Raw genomic sequence first — 27,946 nt, forward strand, 5'->3', positions numbered from 1 at the left:
CTCAACGCAGTCTCACACAGTGACTGCATGCTTTGTCGCACACAGTGGCAAAGACTTACATAGCAGTGATCACGCGCTTTATCGCACACAGTGATAAAGACTTTCAACGCAACCTCACACAGTGGATGCGCGCTTTGCTGCACACAGCGGCAAAGAATAGTCGCACACAGTGACTACACGCTTTATCGCACACAGTGATAAAGACTTTACAACTCAGCCTCACACAGTGGCTTAGATTTTTCACATACCTACTTGGTGTTGCTTATTGCGAGTAGCATCAGTCCCGAATCCCGTCAATCGTCATCCATCGAGGAGAAAAAACAGACGGCTAATCCACCGGCTCGATGACGAATTCTCACGCCTCGGGACTTTGCTGCAGGACCTCTATAAGTCCTGGCTGACGTCAGTCTGTCGGCGTGTCTCTTTTCCCCTCGGTGAATGTCGACTCCAGGGATCCGGCTCTCGAAGGACCAATTAATGATAGGTTTGTAGTTTGAACCTATCCACTGGAACGTTAAGGACAATCTGCTACGCAGCAAAAAGCAAGACACAAGGCACCAAAGTTCTCTGGTTTACTCATGCATGAGGGAGACCTGGCTGGAGCCAAGCGTCGTTCCACCACTTGACCACCATCAGACTCTCAGCCAGGCTCCCCATAGCACTCCTTTTATTGTGGTTACATGAATATGCATAGGGTCATTAACATATAGCATCTCACATAGGTATACATGTGAACAAAGAATACTGTGTGTGTGTGTGTGTGTGTGTGTGTGTGTGTGTGTGTGTGTGTGGTACTGCTGATCAAAGGGTCATATAACATCCTTGGTCAGGAAGAGGGTAGACCCCCCTTCACCCTAGATGGTTCACCCTAGATAACATGGTGAGGAAGTCCAGCAGTTCATCTAAACAAAAAGCACTTAGACTAGAACAGACGTAGCTACGTTAATCCTGCCATAAAACAATAAGAGAAGGTACGACCTCTCTCGTGCTCCCAGGATGTGGGTGTGCATTCTAGTGTGGAATACACACCAAGCCCCTGCAGCCTGCTAAAGATCACACATCCTATCACTACACAATTGATTATACACCTCTAAGAATATATGGTTAAATATTTCCTAATACAAATGACAATAATAAAATCTAAACCCATCAGAAAGCGAGAGTTAAAACACTGAACAGTGTCCACTGAGCTTCTTATGCTCTTCTCATGCTCAAAGAAGTTTAACAGGACGGACGACTCGTCCATCAGGCGTCCAGCTGTCCGTGACCGTGTCCACAGCAGAGTGTGACCGAGGCTTCATGCTAACACGCACACATGAAGCTAATACCACCACGAGCAGCTGCTCAGTGGATTTGGAGGACAAATGTCTGCAGCTTCTCACAGGCAGTATGCAGAATGTGGATCTCCACAAAGACTGTGGAGAGCTCGTCCCACACTCTAAATCCACACTTGTCTGCACAAAACTTCTCACACGTTCCCGTCACAAGTGTCTTCTAAGTGAAGCTACCAGGTTCAGGTCCAGCTTGCTTATCTGGAGCTGCAGTAGATGATCCATCCTCACAAAGCAACACAGCAGATATGCAAACACACAACACAACCAAAGGATTCTCTATGCATGTCTGTGGCTGATGCTGCTGGAACGAAGCTGTTTGAAACCTTGTTGTTCTGCACTTTGGGACCAGAAGAGGAAACTGAAGCTGGGGTCCAATGGAAGCAGCCAAGCGCTGTAAGTGTCTGCTGTACAGGGATGCTGGTTCAGCTGTGGCTCAGTTTCACAGTGTGACTCAATAAAAGCAGCAGGAAATCAAAGCTTGATGCTTTCATCAGTGTGGAAATAAGAAAGTTTCCTGTGACAGACGCTGGAGCTCTTTCACTCTCAGCTTCACAGTTTCAGCTTCAAACTTCTTCCAACATGTTTCTAACACGGCCACATTCCACCTTAATGGAGCTGATATCTTGTGCATCAGCACATTTTCTAAAGGCAGCGATCACATCTTTAGTTTTGGATGTTTAACTGCAGATTGTTTATGTGTTTATAGCACATTAATTACAGCAGCAGCGTTGACCACAGTGCTGTACAAGAATCCAAGATAACTATTAAAATAACTCCTAATATTAATATCACACATCAAATATCAAATAACTCTCATGCTGTATTAAAAGCCAGTGAATACAAATGTGTTTTCAGAGCAGATTTACAGAGACTGACAGCAGGAGCTGGGGCTGTTCGATAGAACGATGTATATATGATGACCATATGAAAACGTCTATCGTTTCATATCACGCTCTTTGTTTCCTGCTTATGTGTTTTCCAGATAAAGCTTTCAAAATAAATCTGAAGATCCTGTTGAGAGTTTTCAAAATAAACACAATACATTACTGCGGTCGCTCGTTTATCGAGTTACGTTCTAAAAATAAGTCTCAGAATGAAGTAGCAGCTTTATGTTTTACAAGTATTATAGAAGTTTTAAGGCAGTTAAACCCTCACTGCACACTTTCTACACTTTTCTCAGACAGGCATGAACATTTTCACACTTTTCTCTCTTGTTTAAACAAAGTTCAAACCTTCATAGAAAAATAAGTTCATTATTAAAGAGTGAAAGCAAAGTGTTTCTGAAATGTGTCAAATCAGCCTTTGCTGGCATTAAATGAGCTTGGTTCTGTGTGAGGAGCACTCGTCCATGGCCTGGGCTCCTCGCTGTCAGGTAAAGTTTCATAAAGCTTTTGAGTTTTTCTGCAGATAATGTTGGTGTCCAGCACGATGTTCTTTTTCCTGCGGTCACTGAGCCACAAAGCCAAAGCTGACTCCATCCTTACGATGTTCTTGTTGTGGACAGTTACAACCTTTTTGCCTCCTTGTTGAAACTATGATGGTCAGCATCTTCCTCTGCCTTTGGCTGCTACCACAGGTGCAAAACGTCTCGTCATCATTGTTGTTTGTTGGGACAAAACGTACAAACATACAGTGCAGCACTGCAGAGTCACACTGCTGTAAATTTGAACACATTCTGTACTGTACAGGAGACACGGCACGAGATTGACTGACGATGGTCTACAGCCAATCAGGACGCAGAACACAACGCGCTGTACAAAACAAAAACATGCAAAATTGCACAAAAAAGATCAGCGAAACAGCGAGGCCGCCAAAGGTGAACTGTGTTACAGCGAGGGACCAGCGTATATGTGGTTGTTGGGACGATAAATGTCTTTGAGCTTGTGTCAGAAGACGAGCTGCAGCTTTCTGGACCAGCTGCAGTCTTGCCAGGCAGGTCCCACTAACTCCAACATATAAGGAGTTACAATAATCCAGCTGGGACGTCATGAAAATGTGGATCGCCCGTTCAAGGTTTTTAAAAGATAGAAATGATCTCACCTTAGATAAAAGCCTCAGTTTGAAGAAAGACCGCTGTACAACTGAGCTCAGCTGTTTTTCAAATTGCCGTCAAATATAAGCCCCAAATGTAATAATGCGATTTAATAAAAGAGCTGAACCAGTCTAATAGAGCGCCCTTGATGCCGCCATGCTCCAATGGTGAGGTCAAGATGCTGTGGTCAAGGCAGCAGTCAGATCCAAAAGCACAGCTGAGTCTCCTGATCAGTGGCTGATAAAAGATCATTAAGAACTTTTCAAAGTGCAGTTTCAGTGCTGTGAAGAGCTTTAAAACCAGACTGAAACCTTTACAACAGATTGCAGCTGAACAAATATAATCTTTTACAAAATCTTCGACAGGAAGGGAAGCTTTGAAATAGGCCTGAAGTTTGAGCGGACAGAGGATCCAGATCAGGTTTTTAGTACAGGCTGTACAACAGCATGTTTAAAACAGGCTGTACAACACCTGAACTAAGACTGCTGTTGAAAATCGCTAAGATGTCGGAACCAACAACCTTTAAAATCTTTTTAAACACGTGTTGGAACAACATCATTTGGACAAGATGATGTCTTTATAGCATCACATCGTTCCTCCACCTGATCAAACCACACAGGCTCAAACTGATCAAAAACAGCTGAGCAGGTGAATATTTTAGCCCCGGTGCGATCTCGGGCGAGAGTATCGATGATGGCCAAAGGGCAGCGTCCAGCTCTACGGCCGCTGAAGAGCAGACTCAACAGACGCGCTTGATGTGGATCCTACTGCTCTAAAATTGGAGCTTCTTCAATCCATTAAAGAGGACATTAGTACGCTGTTAAAAGAAGAAGTCAGAAATGCATTGAAAGAAGATTTTGACAATATAAGGGCTGACGTGCAAGGACTGAGAAATGAGATCGCTAACAGCATGGCGGTGACGTGCGGCGAAGTTGATGGAGTAAAGGTTAGAGTGAAAGAAGCTGAGGATGGGCTGTCAATGTGGAGCGATGAGGTGACCACCCTGCAGTCTACAGTAGAGAGTATGAAGGAGGAGCTGTCTGACCTGAAGGATAAATGTGATGAAGGCAGGAAGCGGAGAGCTAACATCCACATCATAGGGATCCCAGAGGGCCTGGACTCGAGCTCCTCCACGGCCGTATCCGTGCTACTACGTGAAGTGCTGGGTATGGATAAAGACGTTATTGTCGACCGCTCACACAGGAGCCCTATCCTGAGCTGGTAACCCGCACGCCGTCATAGCCGAGCGTCACTACTACCAGGATTGTGTGGCTACGCCGTGCCAGGGCCCAAGCCCCGCTTGAGTTTAACGGACAACCTATTGCAATATTACGACTGGGCGATATGACCCAAAGTTCATATCTCGATATTCTTTAGCTGGATGGCGATATACGATATATATCTCGATATTTTTAAAGCCAGAAAGTTCGAACAAAAAGAGAGTTCTTAGTCAAAGCTGTGTCCCAAATCTCACACAGGCACATTTATTAACATACAGCGTAGATGTACATGAAACAATTACTCAGGAATAAATGATCAGCATTTATTAAATAATAATGCTCCATAAATAAAAGAAAACAATGTTGTGTTTGTGCATAACAAAAAGCTCACAATCGTGCAGTCAAAATGTAAACAGACGCTGAGCATAATAACAAACAGCTGCTCTGTTCCCAGGTTCTACTGCGTGACTGACAGCCTGGAGTTTGAAATCCTCTTTGTAACCGTGTCTCTTACAGGTGCCATTTATGGTCCTTATACACACTCAATACAGTAATATTACGTTGAAGCAGAGTACGTATCACTCCGCGAGGCTCCTCGTAGCTGTAATGCTCCAACAATCCATCAAGCGGTGCGACCTCGTAGCTGAGCAAAGTCGTACCAAAACATCTTTTGAAAGGTTTCTGAGCGCCGTGTAGCACATAAAATCGGTTCGAGGTCAGTAAGCACAACCAGAATTCATCCATAAGCCGCACTGTCGATTTATGAGAAAATTACAGGATTTTAAGTGCAGAAAACATAGTTTATGGTTTTCCTTTGATCTTAGCAAATATCTACGCCTCTAATTGGGACGATCACAGATTTTTCACTAATGTCTTTGCGCGGCTCCCCAATATGTCATCACACAATATCATCTTTGAGGGAGACCTAAACTGCTCATTATCTGCTATGGACCACAGTTCACACAAAAGTACACTTAGTCCAAACTCAGCATGCGTCATTCAGAGCTTTCTTGATAATTATGGGCTGGCTGATGTATGGAGATTTCATAATCCTGCTTCACATCAATACTCTTTTTTTTCTAATGTCCATAAAACATATATTTGTATAGAAAAACGTCTCCCTTTAGTTACAGAATGTGATTCTAAGACTCTGGTGATTTCTCCTCTTGTTTTTTCAATGTGTATTCCTGATGCCTGCTCCAACTATCAGCCATGGAGATTCAACTCAGTGTTGTTAGCAGATGAAGAGTTTGTCAGTTACAAAAGGTCTCAAAGACATTTTTTTTCTATCAATCAGACCCCAGAGATGTCATCATCAGTCATTTGGGAATCTCTAAAAGCATCTGAGAGGCCAAATAATTTCATTTTGTGCCAAACAAAGTGCAACACTGAAAGAACATCATCCATAAATATTGAGTAAGAACTGGACTCTCATACAGCGAGACTCAAATGCCTTTAAACATCAGCTTATCCTGCTGATCCAAGTCCAACACTGAGTTTGTAAAAACATGTTTGTCAATCATTTTGTTTGGTTTCTGAGGAAAAAGATTCAATAACTTGCTGCTAATACACAACATTTCATCATATTTCCTCATAACCCTCTTTTGTCTGACCATTTGATCCCATTTGAATTTGCAATAAAGGATCCACAGAGTTTGGTGACAATAATGACAGTAGATGTTTGTGTGAAAGTGCTGGAAGCAAATGAGTGTGTGATGTTCTTTCAGTGTTGCACTTTGTAGACGCTCCCTGAGCACTGGTCTCACAGCCAGCTGCACATAGAGACCAGTGTTGTTAGTCCAGGTCAGAAGATGACTTGTTGGAATGAAAATGAGCTTATAGTTTGTCTGCTTTAATAATGTGACTGGAAAAAGGTGTTGGACTTCAAATATGTCCATTTCTGTCACACTTCACCTTTAAAAGTGAAGCCATGTGGTTCCTGGAAGGAAAAACACGACTTTTTCAAGTCTTTGTCCTGTTTTTATGAGAAATGTACGACTTTAATGTGAAACATTCAGAGTTTTTTCTCTTGTTGTGTTTGTTTGAAGCTGCTTCCTGTTGGCTTCAGCTGTTTGGAGTTTCCATTTTCTAAACTTCTACATTCTGAACCTTCTTCAGCTCTGAACAGATGATGAAACACTGAATGATTTCAAGCACTTTGTCTAATAAACTTACATCTTTCATTCTTTATACAGATTGAAGAGCTGTGGTTTGTCAGATATTGGCCTTGAATATCTGGCAGCAGCACTGAAGTCCAACCCCTCGTATCCCACAGAGGTGGACCTGAGTGGAACCTACAGCAACCTGAAGGGTTCAGGAGTGAAGCATCTGTGTGATTTGCTGGAGAATCCACGATGTCGATTTGAAACTCTGAGGTCAGTCAGCATGTTTTAGTTGTGCTGAGATGAATATGATGTGAAAGTTGTGCTGACACTAAACTGCAGACATCAGGCTGATATTATACTGATCCACACTGAGGATCTTCATGGTAAAGTCTGTTTTCTTCTTCTCTGGTTTAGTCCATTGACTGCAGCAGAACAATGTTCACATTTCAAACAGTGATACTCAACGTATGGCCCGCGGCCCACACGCGGCCTGCCCACCTTTCCTGATTCAGAGAGAGGGGACCCTGATTAACTGTGTAGCTTCTTCCTCACAGTTCTAAGTATCAGACACAACAATGAATAATCCACAGCTGACTGTCTTTAGAGGGTCAAAGGTCACGGCACACAGCAGACAGTCAGAAATATTCTAACTCTGATCATTTATCAGTTGTGACACTGTGAGACTTGATCAGAGGTGTGATCATCACAGCAGAGGCCTTTGTGTCAAAGTCACTGAGGATCAAACAGAAACACATGAAGCAGATTTTCCTCTTCTGGCTTTTTATAGCAGATAACCTTCAAAATATTCTGCAGTCGATCAAAAACTGAAGCAAACCATGAAGCAACATGTGAACATGAGCTGATGCTGCTGAAGTGAAGCAAAGTTACAGAGGTTTGATTACAGACACAGCTGAGAGTTTGTAATCTGTCATCATTTTAAAAAGTTTCCATGGAACAGCAGAAATGAGGCTTTACTGTCAGAGGCCGACAGCACTGAACACAACAGCAGACTGGTGGCTAATAAACAGTGAATGATGCAGAAACAGATGTTTGAAGCTGTTCTTGGAGTACACTGAGAGAGAGAGAGCTGTGCAGGCAGGAACAGCCAAAGTCAGAGAGAATTCATGAGCATGTTTATCAAACGTGAAGCAGAGTTTGGATCTTCTTTTGCTGCTGCTTCACTCAGTTTTGGTTGGAGACAGATGAAACCTGCAGCTTCAGGATCTGTGAGCTGTCCACTTTCAGCCCCGACGGCGTGTCCGTGTACGTGCCGTCGAGTGAACGATCCACGCTCTGTGTTTCCATCTTTGTGTGTTTAGCTGCTCTCATTTACTGTTTTAGCTGTTTGCTGCTTGTTGAAATAGTTTGTGAGCTTTAACCTGAGATTCTGGCAAAATACATTTATATTAAACATCGATTCAGGATTGAATGAATCAACATCGTTTTATTCAAATTAAAACCATTTAAATGGGAACATGAATTTGTTACAGCCGCCTCTAATGCTGGGTAATGTCAGCTGGTCCATGTGCAGCTGGCTGTGAGGCTCAGGGAGCGTCTACAAAGTGCAACACTGAAAGAACATCATCCATAAATATTGAGTAAGAACTGGACTCTCATACAGCGAGACTCAAATGCCTTTAAACATCAGCTTATCCTGCTGATCCAAGTCCAACACTGACTTTGTAAAAACATGTTTGTCAATCATTTTGTTTGGTTTCTGAGGAAAATGATTCAATAACTTGCTGCTAATACACAACATTTCATCATATTTCCTCATAACCCTCTTTTGTCTGACCATTTGATCCCATTTGAATTTGCAATAAAGGATCCACAGAGTTTGGTGACAATAATGACAGTAGATGTTTGTGTGAAAGTGCTGGAAGCAAATGAGTGTGTGATGTTCTTTCAGTGTTGCACTTTGTAGACGCTCCCTGAGCACTGGTCTCACAGCCAGCTGCACATAGAGACCAGTGTTGTTAGTCCAGGTCAGAAGATGACTTGTTGGAATGAAAATGAGCTTGTAGTTTGTCTGCTTTAATAATGTGACTGGAAAAAGGTGTTGGACTTCAAATATGTCCATTTCTGTCACACTTCACCTTTAAAAGTGAAGCCATGTGGTTCCTGGAAGGAAAAACACGACTTTTTCAAGTCTTTGTCCTGTTTTTATGAGAAATGTTCGACTTTAATGTGAAACATTCAGAGTTTTTTCTCTTGTTGTGTTTGTTTGAAGCTGCTTCCTGTTGGCTTCAGCTGTTTGGAGTTTCCATTTTCTAAACTTCTACATTCTGAACCTTCTTCAGCTCTGAACAGATGATGAAACACTGAATGATTTCAAGCACTTTGTCTAATAAACTTACATCTTTCATTCTTTATACAGATTGAAGAGCTGTGGTTTGTCAGAGATCAGCTGTGATTATCTGGCAGCAGCACTGAAGTCCAACCCCTCCCATCTGAGAGAGCTGGACCTGAGCGACAACTACAACCTGCAGGATCCAGGAGTGAAGCATCTGTGTGGTTTCCTGGAGAGTCCAGGATGTAAACTTGAAACTCTGAGGTCAGTCAGCATGTTTTAATTGTGCTGAGATGAATATGATGTGAAAGTTGTGCTGACACTAAACTGCAGACATCAGGCTGATATTATACTGATCCACACTGAGGATCTTCATGGTAAAGTCTGTTTTCTTCTTCTCTGGTTTAGTCCATTGACTGCAGCAGAACAATGTTCACATTTCAAACAGTGATACTCAACGTATGGCCCGCGGCCCACACGCGGCCTGCCCACCTTTACTGATTCAGAGAGCTGTGTTTGTGTGGGCGGGGCTCAGACAGCTCTGCCCACTCAGTTTGTTCCCTCCTGATTCATCTGCATGTGTTCTGCTTCACACTGCTCACCTCCACCAAAGACTTCACAAACATCTTCTTTCTTTGAGTCCAGTTTGTCCCACAAACACTTCCAAATCTCCTCCTCTGAGATTCTGCAGCTTCTTGCAGTGTGACTCAGCTGACTTCTGACAGACCACAGACTGGCACAGCATCCACATGTGTCTCCTTTCAAACAGGCTCTTGATGTTTCCTCCCACATCATTCTGGCCTCTCAGTCTCCTTTGTTCTCCAGCTCTGTAGCTCCAGCTGATGAAGCTTCAGTTTTCCATGTTGGTAACAGTAAACTACAGCCTCTGCTGTCAGCTGGGTAACTAAACAGAGCTGCAGCACGTCTCTGCGGTGGTGCTACATCCAGCCTGCAGACGGCCGTCTACATGTTGTAGTGGTTTACACTCACACGACGTGCGGCGAAGTTGATGGAGTAAAGGTTAGAGTGAAAGAAGCTGAGGATGGGGTGTCAATGTGGAGCGATGAGGTGACCACCCTGCAGTCTACAGTAGAGAGTATGAAGGAGGAGCTGTCTGACCTGAAGGATAAATGTGATGAAGGCAGGAAGCGGAGAGCTAACATCCACATCATAGGGATCCCAAAGGGCCTGGACTCGAGCTCCTCCACGGCCGTATCCGTGCTGCTACGTGAAGTGCTGGGTATGGATAAAGACGTTATTGTCGACCGCTCACACAGGAGCCCTATCCTGAGAAAGCCAGCTGGTAACCCGCACGCCGTCATAGCCGAGCGTCACTACTACCAGGATTGTGTGGCTACGCCGTGCCAGGGCCCAAGCCCCGCTTGAGTTTAACGGACAACCTATTGCAATATTACGACTGGGCGATATGACCCTAAATTCATATCTCGATATTCTTTAGCTGGGTGGCGATATACGATATATATCTCGATATTTTTAAAGCCAGAAAGTACGAACAAAAAGAGAGTTCTTAGTCAAAGCTGTGTCCCAAATCTCACACAGGCACATTTATTAACATACAGCGTAGATGTACATGAAACAATTACTCAGAAATAAATGATCAGCATTTATTAAATAATAATGCTCCATAAATAAAAGAAAACAATGTTGTTTTTGTGCATAACAAAAAGCTCACAATCGTGCAGTCAAAATGTAAACAGACGCTGAGCATAATAACAAGCAGCTGCTCTGTTCCCAGGTTCTACTGCGTGACTGACAGCCTGGAGTTTGAAATCCTCTTTGTAACCGAGTCAGGAGTGGACAAACATCTTGAGAAAGTTGAGGGTAAACAGGAATGTTTCCTCTGGATGAGTCCGACTCTACCAGAGGAAAAGGGGAAAGATGCAGAGAAGACAGCGCGAATGTAACAGGTGCCATTTATGGTCCTTATACACACTCAATACAGTAATATTACGTTGAAGCAGAGTACGTATCACTCCGCGAGGCTCCTCGTAGCTGTAATGCTCCAACAATCCATCAAGCGGTGCAGCCTCGTAGCTGAGTAAAGTCGTACCAAAACATCTTTTGAAAGGTTTCTGAGCGCCGTGTACCACATAAAATCGGTTCGAGGTCAGTAAGCACAACCAGAATTCATCCATGAGGCGCACTGTCGATTTATGAGAAAATTACAGGATTTTAAGTGCAGAAAATATAGTTTATGGTTTTCCTTTGATCTTAGCAAATATCTACGCCTCTAATTGGGACGATCACAGATTTTTCACTAATGTCTTTGCGCGGCTCCCCAATATGTCATCACACAATATCATCTTTGAGGGAGACCTAAACTGCTCATTATCTGCTATGGACCACAGTTCACACAAAAGTACACTTAGTCCAAAGTCAGCATGCGTCATTCAGAGCTTTCTTGATCATTATGGGCTGGCTGATGTATGGAGATTTCATAATCCTGCTTCACATCAATACTCTTTTTTTTTCTAATGTCCATAAAACATATATTTGTATAGAAAAACGTCTCCCTTTAGTTACAGAATGTGATTATAAGACTCTGGTGATTTCTCCTCTTGTTTTTTCAATGTGTATTCCTGATGCCTGCTCCAACTATCAGCCATGGAGATTCAACTCAGTGTTGTTAGCAGATGAAGAGTTTGTCAGTTACAAAAGGTCTCAAAGACATTTTTTTTCTATCAATCAGACCCCAGAGATGTCATCATCAGTCATTTGGGAATCTCTAAAAGCATCTGAGAGGCCAAATAATTTCATTTTGTGCCAAACAGAATAGAATAGAATAGAATTAGAATAGAATTCAACTTTATTGTCATTGCACATGCACAGGTACAGGGCAACGAAATGCAGTTTGCATCCATCCAGAAGTGCTTTAGTGACATAGATATATTACAATATATATTAGCAATAATATAGATATGTGAGTATATTACAGAAATGGGTCTATTATGGTATGTTATAATGTACACGGTATGAAGTATGTTGTGAATATTCTATAACTATAAGTATGTACAGGCTGTAGTGAGTACAAGCTATGTACAGGCTATGAACAGGATATAAATATGAAAAACTATACAGAATATGAAATAAATAACTTTACAGAAATCTGAGATATACAGCTATACAGAAATGGGAACTATGCAAGTTGTAAACAGTTGTAGGATTAAAGATTATCGAATGTACAGAATGATTATTTACACAGAGCTAGTGCAGTTAAGATAAGTGAGATATGTAGATAGTTTCTACAGAGGCTATATAAAGTGCTGGTGGTTGTGAGTGGTGATTCAGTCCATGTTATTATTGTGTGTTTGAGGGTACAGTTGTCCATTGTGGGTGTGTGTATGTTCAGTCCATGAGTTTAACGTGGGTCAGATGTCAGGAGGCAGAGTTCAGGAGTCTGACAGCTGTGGGGAAGAAGCTGTTCCGGTACCTGGTGGTCTTAGTTCGGAGGCTCCTGTAGCGCCTCCCGGAGGGCAGGAGGGTGAAGAGTCCATGTGATGGGTGACTGGGGTCTTTGATGATTTTCCCAGCCCTTTTCAGACACCGCTTCCTGTAGATGTCCTTTATGGCAGGAAGTGGTGCTCCGGCGATGTGCTGGGCAGTTTTCACGACCCTCTGCAACGCCTTCCGGTCCGAGGCAGAGCAGTTCCCGTACCAGACTGTTATACAGTTGGTCAGGATGCTCTCGATGGTGCAACGATAGAAGTTCACCAGGATGTCTGAGGACAGGTGGTTCTTCCTCAGAGTCCTCAAAAAGAAGAGGCGCTGGTGAGCCTTCTTGACCAGCTTGGAGCAGTTGGTCATCCAGATGAGATCCTCGGAGATGTGGACTCCCAGGAACTTGAAGCTGCTCACACGCTCCACAGCTGTCCCCTTAATGTGGATGGGTGGATGTGGGTCAGCATTCCTCCTGTAGTCCACGATGAGCTCCTTGGTCTTCTCAGTGTTAAGCAGCAGGTTGTTTCTGTCGCACCACTCAGCCAGACGATCCACCTCCTCCCTGTAGGCGGCCTCATCGTTGTCACTGATGAGGCCAATCACCGTGGTGTCATCTGCAAACTTAATGATGGTGTTGGAACCATCAGCAGGTCTGCAGTCGTGGGTGAAGAGGGAGTAGAGGAAAGGGCTCATCACACAGCCTTGTGGTACACCGGTGTTCATTGTGATGGTAGATGAGCAGTGGTTATCCAGCCGGACATGTTGGGGGCGGTTGGAATAAAATAGGGACCGAGCGCCTCTCTCAGTTAGCTGATGAAATGACTAAACTACATGCTGTGTACAGCCACTCTCCTGAGCCTGTATTATATACACAGCGGTTACAATGACAAACTGAATACAATCTCATATCTACAAAACAAGCTTAGTCAAAGTTGCAGCTACGCTTATGAACATGGAGAAAAAACAGGCGAGTTATCAGCTCACCAGCTACGACTAAGAACAGCTAACCAACTATCCTTGAGATCTACAATGACCAGGGAATAAGGTCTACAGACAACCAAACTATCCTTGAGATCCACAATGATTTCAATAAGGTGTTTTATATTTCCTCCTTGGGAGAAGATGCGATCGCTAGTCTGGAGGAACCTGTCTCTAATGTTGGAATTGAAACGGTCGTACGGAGCATGCAGTCTGGAAAATCTGCTGCCCCGACGGGTATCCATCTGATTTTTTCATAAAGTTTTCTGACCGACTGAATTCACTGTTAAAATCAACTTTTGAAGAATCCTTCCTCTCACAGTCGTTGCCTCCAACAATGCATCAAGCAGTGATGTGTTTAATTGTAAAACAGGAAAAAGACCATTTAGATTGTCGTTCATGTCGTTTAATATCTTTGTTCAACACAGACACCAAGATCCTGGCTCAAGTGTTGGCCCGTCGCTTACACAAGTATTTGTCCTCCATTATTTCAACAGACGGGCTTTATTAGGCACTCTTTTTTGAACATTAGAGCTCTATTAAATATCATTTATACCCATGTTAAAGGTGATACATTGGAAACTGTAATTTGGCTTGACGCAGAAAAGGCGTTGGATCGGGTGAGATGGGATTTTTTTTTTATACGCTTAAAAAATGTGTCTTTAATTTTGTATCTTGGATAAAAGTATTGTATTGCTCCCCTCTAACAGCCGTCCGGACTAACAATAATCTGCCCTCCAGGACAGGGATGCCCTCTGTCTCCTTTTTGCCATTGAACCGCTAGCTGTTGCTCTGAGACAATGTGTTGGTGTTGAGGGAAAACATCGAGGGGGTATCGAACATGAAGTCTCTCTTTATGCCGACGACATGATTTTATTTATTTCCAACCCATCGAACAGCCTCCGCAAACTTTTGGATAGACTTACAATAATAATAATAATAATACGTTTTATTTATATGCGCCTTTAAGAGCCTCAAGGTCACCTTAATGCATACTTAAGGAATTTGGGACAATTTCTGGATATAAAGTGAATTTTGGGAAGAGCGAGGCAAAGTCTATCTGTACGACAACTGGGAGTTTTGTGTATTTTAGCCCCTTTTAAACCCAGCTATAAGAAGTTTAAGTACTCGGGCATCTGGGTGACAAGAAAACCACAAAGACTTGTATAAAACTATCTTCCTTTATTGTCGAAGCTTAAAGAGGATTTTGGAAAATGTGAGTTTTGCCCCTTTATATTTATGGTGGGGATGCAGAACAAGGAGCAAAGATGAATGTGATGCTGAATCAGCAGAAGACTTGGACTCATTTGATTCCAGCTTTGATATCATTGATTTCAATATGTCCATTTCTTTCACACTTCACCTATAAAAGTGAAGCCATGTGGTTCCTGGAAGGAAAAACACGACTTTTTCAAGTCTTTGTCCTGTTTTTATGAGAAATGTACGACTTTAATGTGAAACATTCAGAGTTTTTTCTCTTGTTGTGTTTGTTTGAAGCTGCTTCCTGTTGGCTTCAGCTGTTTGGAGTTTCCATTTTCTAAACTTCTACATTCTGAACCTTCTTCAGCTCTGAACAGATGATGAAACACTGAATGATTTCAAGCACTTTGTCTAATAAACTTACATCTTTCATTCTTTATACAGATTGAGGGGCTGTGGTTTGTCAGAGATCAGCTGTGATTATCTGGCAGCAGCACTGAAGTCCAACCCCTCCCATCTGAGACAGCTGGAGCTGTACAACAACTACAAGCTGCAGGGTCCAGGAGTGAAGCATCTGTGTGGTTTCCTGGAGAGTCCAGGATGTAAACTTGAAACTCTGAGGTCAGTCAGCATGTTTTAGTTGTGCTGAGATGAATATGATGTGAAAGTTGTGCTGACACTAAACTGCAGACATCAGGCTGATATTATACTGATCCACACTGAGGATCTTCATGGTAAAGTCTGTTTTCTTCTTCTCTGGTTTAGTCCATTGACTGCAGCAGAACAATGTTCACATTTCAAACAGTGATACTCAACGTATGGCCCGCGGCCCACACGCGGCCTGCCCACCTTTCCTGATTCAGAGAGAGGGGACCCTGATTAACTGTGTAGCTTCTTCCTCACAGTTCTAAGTATCAGACACAACAATGAATAATCCACAGCTGACTGTCTTTAGCAGGTCAAAGGTCACGGCACACAGCAGACAGTCAGAAATATTCTAACTCTGATCATTTATCAGTTGTGACACTGTGAGACTTGATCAGAGGTGTGATCATCACAGCAGAGGCCTTTGTGTCAAAGTCACTGAGGATCAAACAGAAACACATGAAGCAGATTTTCCTCTTCTGGCTTTTTATAGCAGATAACCTTCAAAATATTCTGCAGTCGATCAAAAACTGAAGCAAACCATGAAGCAACATGTGAACATGAGCTGATGCTGCTGAAGTGAAGCAAAGTTACAGAGGTTTGATTACAGACACAGCTGAGAGTTTGTAATCTGTCATCATTTTAAAAAGTTTCCATGGAACAGCAGAAATGAGGCTTTACTGTCAGAGGCCGACAGCACTGAACACAACAGCAGACTGGTGGCTAATAAACAGTGAATGATGCAGAAACAGATGTTTGAAGCTGTTCTTGGAGTCCACTGAGAGAGAGAGAGCTGTGCAGGCAGGAACAGCCAAAGTCAGAGAGAATTCATGAGCATATTGATCAAACGTGAAGCAGAGTTTGGATCTTCTTTTGCTGCTGCTTCACTCAGTTTTGGTTGGAGACAGATGAAACCTGCAGCTTCAGGATCTGTGAGCTGTCCACTTTCAGCCCCGACGGCGTGTCCGTGTACGTGCCGTCGAGTGAACGATCCACGCTCTGTGTTTCCATCTTTGTGTGTTTAGCTGCTCTCATTTACTGTTTTATCTGTTTGCTGCTTGTTGAAATAGTTTGTGAGCTTTAAGCTGAGATTCTGGCAAAATACATTTATATTAAACATCGATTCAGGATTGAATGTATGGAACGCCAGGACTGCCATAATGAATTAATTAAATACACCATTAAATAATTAATTAAATGTGGCAATAATTAATTAAAATTGGAATTAATTAATTAAATAAATAGTTATGATATATGTAATTAATTAATTATTGACACATTTAATTAATTATTTATGTATTTCACGTTTTAATTAATTATTGACACATTTAATTAATTAATTATTGACATATTTAATTAATTATTTATGTATTTCACATTTTAATTAATTATTGACACATTTAATTAATTATTGACACATTTAATTAATTATTGACACATTTAATTAATTATTTAATGATATATTTATTTATTTCATTTTGGCAGTCCTGACGCCTGGCTCTCATCATGAAATAATTTTATCTGTCAGCCTCACCCATCAAACTCAGGGGGCGGGGTTAACGCTGATCGAGTCAAAACCATTGCTTTGGCCTGGTGGCCATTGTTTCTAGCACACAACAACCGGCATGTGGAAGCTAACAGAACTGAGCTTTGAAAAACCCTGTTTGTGTGTTACCAAATACCGTTTTAATATTTTTTTAGCTGAGAATGTAGTGGTTTAATCTTCATGTGTCTGGTCGGTTTGTCAAGATACAGCCTCTTTGCAAAAGTGTTTCGATGATTTCGGAGATGTTGTCCCAGTCTCACGGCAAAGCGTGGGATAGACCCGCTCGCCTCGCAAGCAATCCCACCGACAAAGCGCAGGCCCCGGTACACAGCTGTAGTAACCCCCGCTGACTTCTTTTACTGAGGTTATATTTATCAGTGTTTTATTTCCTGATGTTCTTATGTGTCCTACGTGTTTCAGTCGCCAATTCTGAATTATAACTAACATTAAAAACATGTTTAAGGAGGAGAGAGAGCAAATAAATCTGTTTAACATCTGATCTTTGGGTTTTTGTTCAGTAATCAGCGTGACCTGTGTATAAACACATAAAAGAGATAACGTTGGTGTTTCCGTCATGTAGTAACTGCTGGCTTTAACTGTACAAAGGTTGTTCGACACTATGAAACACATACAGACTTCATGATGTTCGGCTAATATTTTTATTGTGAATATTAATCATGCTGACCTCGCTCTGTACACCACGCAGCGAGGTCAGCATATCCACGATATCCTCAGCTCCATGAGTTAACACAAAGTTTCCCAGCTGACTATCTAACTGCCAACTATTCCAGAGACGTGAAAATATACAGCATAAAGAAAAGTGTAAGAGACTCAGCAGCAGATTAGAATAACAGTTTGTGGCGTGAATAAGACACGGCGGGACCACGGAGCAACGTTCAGAGTCATCTTTATTTACATCTCACCACACCACAACACCCCCAAACCCCTCAGTCCCCGTGTTTTTAACTAGGCGGGCGTGATTAAGGATGCCGTGCAGGTGCGTCCGCCCTCCCTGCACGGCACCGCAGACCACGCCCCACCACATACCCCCATCGCCCGATTGAGGCCGGGGAGCCATCCGGCCGAACCTACTCCCCCACCGCCAGTGGGAGAGGGAATCAGCCCGGACAGCTGGCACCCCCAGGCCCCGGCCAAGCGACGGGGAGGTGCGAGTTCAGGCGGCCGCCCGCGAATCCAGCGGCGCAGGCAAAGCTGGTTCGGAAGTCGGACACGTGACAGGTGCACCCGGCGCGGCCGGCACAAGCGTGAGCCCCAGCTCACAGGTGGCTGGGCAGAGGTGTGGCGTGTACAGGCCTCTGGTGGTGGTGAGGCCGGTCTGGCGAGCACGGCGATCTCAAGCGTGGCGCCCGCCTCGCTCGCCAGTTCCACTCGAGCAAGCTCCCCTGGCACTGGGACCTCCAGCTCCTTGCGCGGCCCCTCCGTCACCGCTGTCGCTCCCTGCTGGAGCAGCCCATAGCGCGACTCCTCCGTCACTACTGCTCCCTCCGCCGCCACTCCCGGCTCGAGCAGCCCCTCGTGCAGCTCCTCTTTCTCCAACCGGCGCAGACCCTCGCGCACCTCTTCTGCCGCCTCCGGTTGGAGCGGCTCATCCACCACTCCCGGCAGGAGCAGCCCTTCACCTGGCTGCTCCCCCTCCTCCGGCAGGCGCAGATCCCCGCGCGCCTCGTCTGCCACCTCCGGCTGCTGAGGTGCCTCACGCGGCTCCTCCACCGCTTCACTGTCCTCGGGACACACCTGTGAGGGTGGCGCCCAGGCCCAGAGCAGCGCCGCCAGCTCCCCAATCCTTTCCAGGTGCCGCTCGGACTGGTCCTGCAGCTCTTCCTGCTGGCGACGCACCTCCGCCGCCTGCTCCCGCTGGGCGGCCGCCATTTCGGCCACCCTCTGGGCCAGCTCCTCCATTCCCTGGCTCCGATATGGACCCGCCGTGCTGCCTCCTGGGTTTCGGCACCAATGTGGCGTGAATAAGACACGGCGGGACCACGGAGCAACGTTCAGAGTCATCTTTATTTACATCTCACCACACCACAACACCCCCAAACCCCTCAGTCCCCGTGTTTTTAACTAGGCGGGCGTGATTAAGGATGCCGTGCAGGTGCGTCCGCCCTCCCTGCACGGCACCGCAGACCACGCCCCCACCACACAGTTATACATTTAATAAATCACCAAATGAATCCAAGAAACGAGCAAACCTGTTCCGACAATTTGAATTTGTATTCCCTCAGCTGCAGACTCGCTGCTGTTTAAATGTTTGAAAAGGAAGATTAGATATAAACAAACGTCAAACATAGACTCAGTCTGCCTTCACATTTGATATGAGGCCAGCACGTATAGTGGCCTCAGCAGGCTATTACTGAAATACACGTGCTATATCATAAACTATGATATAAACAGGGAGGTCCTATTAACATGTTTAGTTTTAAAGGACACCTTCCTGCCTTTAGTCTCATTCATGAGCAGTATTCGTTTTCTTCTAACATCCAGAAGTCTGCACAATGTGTTTCATAGTTTGTAACAAGCCTTTGACAGGTAAACATAACATGACCGAAAAAGCAAAAAAAAAAAAAAAAAAAAAAAAAAAAGAGAGAGAGAGAGTGTTGACATAAGAAGAGAAAATGCTCTCAATTATGGAGACAGGCAAATGGTTCATTTATGTTTGATGTGTGTTTATTCCTCCCTAAATATCGTCGGTGAAGTTTGCCATGCACGTCAGATTTTCCTGCGCATTTTTATACCTCTGCCAACAGAGAGAGAAAAAAAAAATCACATTCTAACAGACAGCTGGTGCTTAGAATACAGTTGAATAACTATTAAAAAACAGATGATATTTAGATGATAGTTCAGTCTAACACATGTGCCAGTGGTTCATTAAACGTCTGTGAAACTATGCAGTTATGAAACGTAACTTTAACCTCAGCCAAACCGATTTGCTCAGTTGTAAATAAAACAGCGAAGTAAACGTGACCCGACAGACAGAACCTGAGTGAATGAAGTCCAGCGTTTAACCACTGAGAGCTAAAACTCAGCTGAGGTTTGAAAGCTGTGTGCTGGTGATTGGACATCAGCCGCTGATGAAGCTGTTCGCCTATAAAGTGCTCTGTAAGGAAACGAGCTCCAGCAGCTCTGCGCTCGGGGAAAATACTATATTTACTTATCTTGTGCAGTTAAACTGTGACTATCACCAGGTAACTAGGCGTGTTTCTTGAATTAGCAGCAGGTGTTAAACAGCTGACAGATGAGGAGGAGGATGCATGCAGGTAAACTGAGGGTCTGCTGAGCTGATCGCTGGTTTCGTGAGAAAAATGTCAGCTCGTTCTTTATGTTACAGAAGCACAGAGACACAAGACCAGGCGGAAAGAGACGATCGTTCGGTGAAAATGAGAATCTGCGAATGCAACATGTGGAACACGGAGAGTGGAATATGTAAACAAACCGGTTAATGTACCCCCTCAGTGCGCTCTGCATGCTAACTGTTAGCAGAGCTAGTGAAATCTCTGAAAACATCTGAGCACTTTTGCAAACATGTTCTATGTTGACAACCTGACCAGACATACGGCGCGACATTCGCGGCTAAAACACTGTTAAAAGTGTAGCTGGTGACAGAAAAACGGGGTATTTTAAAACTACACCACCACCATTGCTGCTTGTGATTTGATCTGCATTCTGGGATAACTGGCTGCCCCAAGTCTACACAAGCAATCGATTATCTAGGATCGACCTGTTTTGACTTACTTTGCACGGCAACCAATCAAATGTTAGAGAAGCTGCATGGGCAGCGTTAACCCCGCCCCCTGAGTTTGATGGGTGAGGCTGACAGATAAAATTATTTCATGACGAGAGCCAGGCGTCAGGACTGCCAAAATGAAATAAATAAATATATCATTAAATAATTAATTAAATGTGTCAATAATTAATTAAATGTGTCAATAATTAATTAAAATGTGAAATACATAAATAATTAATTAAATGTGTCAATAATTAATTAATTAAATGTGTCAATAATTAATTAAAATGTGAAATACATAAATAATTAATTAAATGTGTCAATAATTAATTAATTACATGTGTCATAACTATTTATTTAATTAATTAATTCCAATTTTAATTAATTATTGCCACATTTAATTAATTATTTAATGGTGTATTTAATTAATTCATTATGGCAGTCCTGGCGTTCCATATGAATGAATCAACATCGTTTTATTCAAATTAAAACCATTTAAATGGGAACATGAATTTTTTACAGCCGCCTCTAATGCTGGGTAATGTCAGCTGGTCCATGTGCAGCTGGCTGTGAGGCTCAGGGAGCGTCTACAAAGTGCAACACTGAAAGAACATCATCCATAAATATTGAGTAATAACTGGACTCTCATACAGCGAGACTCAAATGCCTTTAAACATCAGCTTATCCTGCTGATCCAAGTCCAACACTGAGTTTGTAAAAACATGTTTGTCAATCATTTTGTTTGGTTTCTGAGGAAAAAGATTCAATAAGTTGCTGCTAATACACAACATTTCATCATATTTCCTCATAACCCTCTTTTGTCTGACCATTTGATCCCATTTGAATTTGCAATAAAGGATCCACAGAGTTTGGTGACAATAATGACAGTAGATGTTTGTGTGAAAGTGCTGGAAGCAAATGAGTGTGTGATGTTCTTTCAGTGTTGCACTTTGTAGACGCTCCCTGAGCACTGGTCTCACAGCCAGCTGCACATAGAGACCAGTGTTGTTAGTCCAGGTCAGAAGATGACTTGTTGGAATGAAAATGAGCTTGTAGTTTGTCTGCTTTAATAATGTGACTGGAAAAAGGTGTTGGACTTCAAATATGTCCATTTCTGTCACACTTCACCTTTAAAAGTGAAGCCATGTGGTTCCTGGAAGGAAAAACACGACTTTTTCAAGTCTTTGTCCTGTTTTTATGAGAAATGTACGACTTTAATGTGAAACATTCAGAGTTTTTTCTCTTGTTGTGTTTGTTTGAAGCTGCTTCCTGTTGGCTTCAGCTGTTTGGAGTTTCCATTTTCTAAACTTCTACATTCTGAACCTTCTTCAGCTCTGAACAGATGATGAAACACTGAATGATTTCAAGCACTTTGTCTAATAAACTTACATCTTTCATTCTTTATACAGATTGAAGGACTGTGGTTTGTCAGAGATCAGCTGTGATTATCTGGCAGCAGCACTGAAGTCCAACCCCTCCCATCTGAGAGAGCTGGTCCTGAGCTGGAACAACAAGCTGCAGGATCCAGGAGTGAAACATCTGTGTGGTTTCCTGGAGAGTCCAGGATGTAAACTTGAAACTCTGAGGTCAGTCAGCATGTTTTAGTTGTGCTGAGATGAATATGATGTGAAAGTTGTGCTGACACTAAACTGCAGACATCAGGCTGATATTATACTGATCCACACTGAGGATCTTCATGGTAAAGTCTGTTTTCTTCTTCTCTGGTTTAGTCCATTGACTGCAGCAGAACAATGTTCACATTTCAAACAGTGATGCTCAACGTATGGCCCGCGGCCCACATGCGGCCTGCCCACCTTTCCTGATTCAGAGAGAGGGGACCCTGATTAGCTGTGTAGCTTCTTTCTCACAGTTCTAAGTATCAGACACAACAATGAATAATCCACAGCTGACTGTCTTTAGCAGGTCAAAGGTCACGGCACACAGCAGACAGTCAGAAATATTCTAACTCTGATCATTTATCAGTTGTGACACTGTGAGACTTGATCAGAGGTGTGATCATCACAGCAGAGGCCTTTGTGTCAAAGTCACTGAGGATCAAACAGAAACACATGAAGCAGATTTTCCTCTTCTGGCTTTTTATAGCAGATAACCTTCAAAATCTTCTGCAGTCGATCAAAAACTGAAGCAAACCATGAAGCAACATGTGAACATGAGCTGATGCTGCTGAAGTGAAGCAAAGTTACAGAGGTTTGATTACAGACACAGCTGAGAGTTTGTAATCTGTCATCATTTTAAAAAGTTTCCATGGAACAGCAGAAATGAGGCTTTACTGTCAGAGGCCGACAGCACTGAACACAACAGCAGACTGGTGGCTAATAAACAGTGAATGATGCAGAAACAGATGTTTGAAGCTGTTCTTGGAGTACACTGAGAGAGAGAGAGCTGTGCAGGCAGGAACAGCCAAAGTCAGAGAGAATTCATGAGCATATTGATCAAACGTGAAGCAGAGTTTGGATCTTCTTTTGCTGCTGCTTCACTCAGTTTTGGTTGGAGACAGATGAAACCTGCAGCTTCAGGATCTGTGAGCTGTCCACTTTCAGCCCCGACGGCGTGTCCGTGTACGTGCCGTCGAGTGAACGATCCACGCTCTGTGTTTCCATCTTTGTGTGTTTAGCTGCTCTCATTTACTGTTTTATCTGTTTGCTGCTTGTTGAAATAGTTTGTGAGCTTTAAGCTGAGATTCTGGCAAAATACATTTATATTAAACATCGATTCAGGATTGAATGAATCAACATCGTTTTATTCAAATTAAAACCATTTAAATGGGAACATGAATTTTTTACAGCCGCCTCTAATGCTGGGTAATGTCAGCTGGTCCATGTGCAGCTGGCTGTGAGGCTCAGGGAGCGTCTACAAAGTGCAACACTGAAAGAACATCATCCATAAATATTGAGTAAGAACTGGACTCTCATACAGCGAGACTCAAATGCCTTTAAACATCAGCTTATCCTGCTGATCCAAGTCCAACACTGAGTTTGTAAAAACATGTTTGTCAATCATTTTGTTTGGTTTCTGAGGAAAAAGATTCAATAAGTTGCTGCTAATACACAACATTTCATCATATTTCCTCATAACCCTCTTTTGTCTGACCATTTGATCCCATTTGAATTTGCAATAAAGGATCCACAGAGTTTGGTGACAATAATGACAGTAGATGTTTGTGTGAAAGTGCTGGAAGCAAATGAGTGTGTGATGTTCTTTCAGTGTTGCACTTTGTAGACGCTCCCTGAGCACTGGTCTCACAGCCAGCTGCACATAGAGACCAGTGTTGTTAGTCCAGGTCAGAAGATGACTTGTTGGAATGAAAATGAGCTTGTAGTTTGTCTGCTTTAATAATGTGACTGGAAAAAGGTGTTGGACTTCAAATATGTCCATTTCTGTCACACTTCACCTTTAAAAGTGAAGCCATGTGGTTCCTGGAAGGAAAAACACGACTTTTTCAAGTCTTTGTCCTGTTTTCATGAGAAATGTACGACTTTAATGTGAAACATTCAGAGTTTTTTCTCTTGTTGTGTTTGTTTGAAGCTGCTTCCTGTTGGCTTCAGCTGTTTGGAGTTTCCATTTTCTAAACTTCTACATTCTGAACCTTCTTCAGCTCTGAACAGATGATGAAACACTGAATGATTTCAAGCACTTTGTCTAATAAACTTACATCTTTCATTCTTTATACAGATTGAAGGACTGTGGTTTGTCAGATATTGGCCTTGAATATCTGGCAGCAGCACTGAAGTCCAACCCCTCGTATCCCACAGAGGTGGACCTGAGTGGAACCTACAGCAACCTGAAGGGTTCAGGAGTGAAGCATCTGTGTGGTTTTCGGGAGAATCCACAATGTCGATTTGAAACTCTGAGGTCAGTCAGCATGTTTTAGTTGTGCTGAGATGAATATGATGTGAAAGTTGTGCTGACACTAAACTGCAGACATCAGGCTGATATTATACTGATCCACACTGAGGATCTTCATGGTAAAGTCTGTTTTCTTCTTCTCTGGTTTAGTCCATTGACTGCAGCAGAACAATGTTCACATTTCAAACAGTGATACTCAACGTATGGCCCGCGGCCCACACGCGGCCTGCCCACCTTTCCTGATTCAGAGAGAGGGGACCCTGATTAACTGTGTAGCTTCTTCCTCACAGTTCTAAGTATCAGACACAACAATGAATAATCCACAGCTGACTGTCTTTAGCAGGTCAAAGGTCACGGCACACAGCACTCTGTGAAACAGTTTGGAGCAGGAATTCTTGCACATTTACAAACTGACACTGCTGCACGGCATGCTGGGTAATGCTAGCTGCTCAGGTATGGGCGTGCTAATGGCTGTGAGGCTCTGTGGCTGCAGAACACCGAAGAAGAGAAGAGAGAGGTGGAGGATGAAGAAAAGAGGCGGAGATGAAGCAGAAGTTTTGCTCCAGAGAGGAGCTGTGTCTGTGTGGGCAGGGCTCAGACAGCTCCGCCCACACAGTGACAGTGAAGCAGGTGAAGAGTAATAAATGAAGACAGCAGACAGTATTTGATAAGCTGATGTACAAACATGTAGGTCGTGTCCAAATTCATGGGCTGCATCCTCCTGAGGCCGCATTTGTAGACCGATTACGTCACAGCGACACGTCGAAGGCTGTCCAAATTCGTAGACTCCTCCGAATGCAGCCAACAAATGCGTCCTCCTTTTCCCCGAATTTGAAGGATGGGTCGGGTGTGTCCTTCGTGGCCTACCATATCCCAGAATTCATAGCGCGACCCAGCCAAACTCCAGTTTCCAACAATGGCGGCCGCTACTAAGTTTTAAAATTACTCATACTAATCTTTTTCGGTCACAAAATAAACTTTTAACATATTTTCAGGCGAGAAAGTAGCTGTGTAAACATCAAATATCTGCTCGGTTTATCAAGATATCTAATATTTGCAAAAGTGCTTCGACGTTTTCGGAGACGTCTGCTACCCACCAGCTCGATAGCTCGCCGGGAGCTCGAGGGTCACTGAAGCCGCCGAGAACGGCACAACTCCCGGCACATCATTTTCAGATCACCGCGGACTTTCGCTACTCAGGTTAAACGTGATATATAAGTCACTTAGACAACCTCAAAATGTTATTGTTTGACTTTTTTCAGTGTTTTGTTTGTTCGTGAGTAAATCGGTTTGGCTGAGATTAAAGTTATTAGATTAGATTAGATAAAATAAAACTTTATTAATCCCCCAGGTGGGTTCCTCCTTGGTCTTTACAGAGCTGACTAAACGTCAAACAGAAAACTGATTAAACAGAAGTATGAGACGGTCGAGAATTTACGCCAGTGTCCTGTTATATTTTAGATAGCAAGGAGCAGACGGCTGAGTTTATTAAACTCCACCGAGACAGCGGTGACGCTAATCAGAAGGCTAGACCGTCCAATTTCCCCAGCCGTTTATTTCCAGCCTACCCGACCTTCTGAGGACCCAGCCCACGTAGACCGCAAAGGCCGGGTCCTCGGGAGGATGCAGCCCATGAATTTGGACACGACCGTAGAATGATGGTGGCAGCTACAGAAACAGGTCCATACAGACTGAAGCGTGTCTCAGTCTGAATGTACACTGCTGTTATAAGAGCTGTGGAAACTCAGGTCAAAAGGACGTAACCACACTGCTGACAGTTCCAGGGCAGTCACAGAGTTACAGCATCATTTGTGACCATAAAGACAGAAAGCTCATCCAAATCCTGGGATTAAAAGTCTGTCCTGGTGGTGTCCAGTCAAACACGTCTCTGTGAAAGCTTCAATCCAACAGGCTCCAAAGTCCTTCTGCTCATTTCCTCGCCGGGTTCTTGATGCTCCTGTACCATCTCTCTGTCATCCTCCTCGCTCCCTCTTTGCACTCACAGTCTTTGTGCATCATTAACACTCACATGAGGAAAACCAAAGTTTTACTGGGCAGAAGATGATCATCAGTGACGCTGTCTTTAAAACACTCTTGTTAGAAATGTTCGACTTTAATGTGAAACATTCAGAGTTTTTTCTCTTGTTGTGTTTGTTTGAAGCTGCTTCCTGTTGGCTTCAGCTGTTTGGAGTTTCCATTTTCTAAACTTCTACATTCTGAACCTTCTTCAGCTCTGAACAGATGATGAAACACTGAATGATTTCAAGCACTTTGTCTAATAAACTTACATCTTTCATTCTCTATACAGATTGGAGCGCTGTGATTTGTCAGAGATCAGCTGTGATTATCTGGAAGCAGTGCTGAAGCTCAACCCTTCGTATCCCAGAGAGGTGGACCTGAGAGACCACAAGCTGCAGGATTCAGGAGTGAAGCAGCTGTGTGTTCTTCTGGAGAATCCACAACATCAAATTGAAACTCTGAGGTCAGTCTCCACGTTTTAGTTGTGCTGACACTGTCGATCTGTGGAACTAAAACCTTTATACAGGAAGTCTGGTTCAGCTCTTTGTAGACCTTCTAATCTCTGATCCTCTGAGTCTTACTCAGTAGATGATGCAGAGATGTGAAGCCGATGTGGGTGAGGACACTCGCCCAGCTCTAACTACTTTGACGTCCAGGCGGCTTCCCTGCTTGTCCTGATACAAACAAACCTGAGTAACCTTGCAGGTCAGATCTCATCAGTCACACCTGTTATGGCAGCTCTCCTCTAGATTGTAGTTCTTGTTAACCTGGGATGGTTTTAGAAGCCTGGACCACAGACTGCAAGGGAAGATATTACTGGGAAAGGCCAAAGCAACCTATTAGACCCATTAAACACTAACATAGATGAATACTCAGATTTAAACCTTTATTGTTTCACAAAGGGTTAAAAAGGGAACGTCCACAGTTTAGACGGCAGCAGATTTTATTAAAGCAGTTTGACAGGAAGTAAAGCAAAAACACAAAGAATAAGTGTTTCACATATTAATACATATAACATAATAATAAAAGAAAAGCAAAATAATGATACAAAAGAATGAAAAAGTTGTCCAGAGCAGCAGGATGTCTGAGGTCTGCAGAAACACAAAAACACAGCAGCTAAAAATAGTTGTTGAAAGAAAACGAGGTGGGAGCTGCTGATTCCTGAGCTTTGATACTGGATTAGCTTCAGTAGTTATTCCCATCACTGCTGTAGGAGCTACATTTAGTCACAGCTGATTGTCTTCTTTGACCAATCAGAAGACTACTGTTGTAAAAACAAGCAGACAAAGAACCAATGAGAGTGAAGAACAGGATAAAGAGCTCGTGTGATGGAGGCAAAGCAATAATCAGCAGACTGTAGCAGTTTCTATCTGGATGAAAGTAGAAGGAGCTCAGCGGAGCTCAGTCCCATATCTTTGTTTAGAAACAACATCAGTGATTTCCTGCTGCTCGAGATGATTCCAGCAGCTCTCATTAGTTTTCAGTTTTCAGTTTTATTTGTCATATGGA

At 43.2% G+C, this 27,946-nt stretch overlaps 2 protein-coding genes across 2 annotated transcripts in view; one reads left to right on the top strand and one right to left on the bottom strand.

The window, feature by feature from the left end:
* Positions 1–27,946, bottom strand: part of LOC309701521 (uncharacterized protein) — a 250,212-nt gene that overhangs the window by 111,579 nt on the left and 110,687 nt on the right. The window lies entirely within an intron of this gene.
* The window catches only part of LOC309701491 (NACHT, LRR and PYD domains-containing protein 12-like), a 341,726-nt gene that overhangs the window by 23,602 nt on the left and 290,178 nt on the right, over positions 1–27,946 (top strand). Inside the window, exon 5 of the mRNA XM_082525729.1 lies at positions 21,961–22,137. Within this exon, the coding sequence (XP_082381855.1) occupies positions 21,961–22,137 (177 nt within the window). The remainder of the gene's footprint in view (positions 1–21,960; positions 22,138–27,946) is intronic.

Source organism: Aulonocara stuartgranti (assembly GCF_965226115.1).
Source record: "Aulonocara stuartgranti genome assembly, chromosome: 23".
Lineage (NCBI taxonomy): Eukaryota > Metazoa > Chordata > Actinopteri > Cichliformes > Cichlidae > Aulonocara > Aulonocara stuartgranti.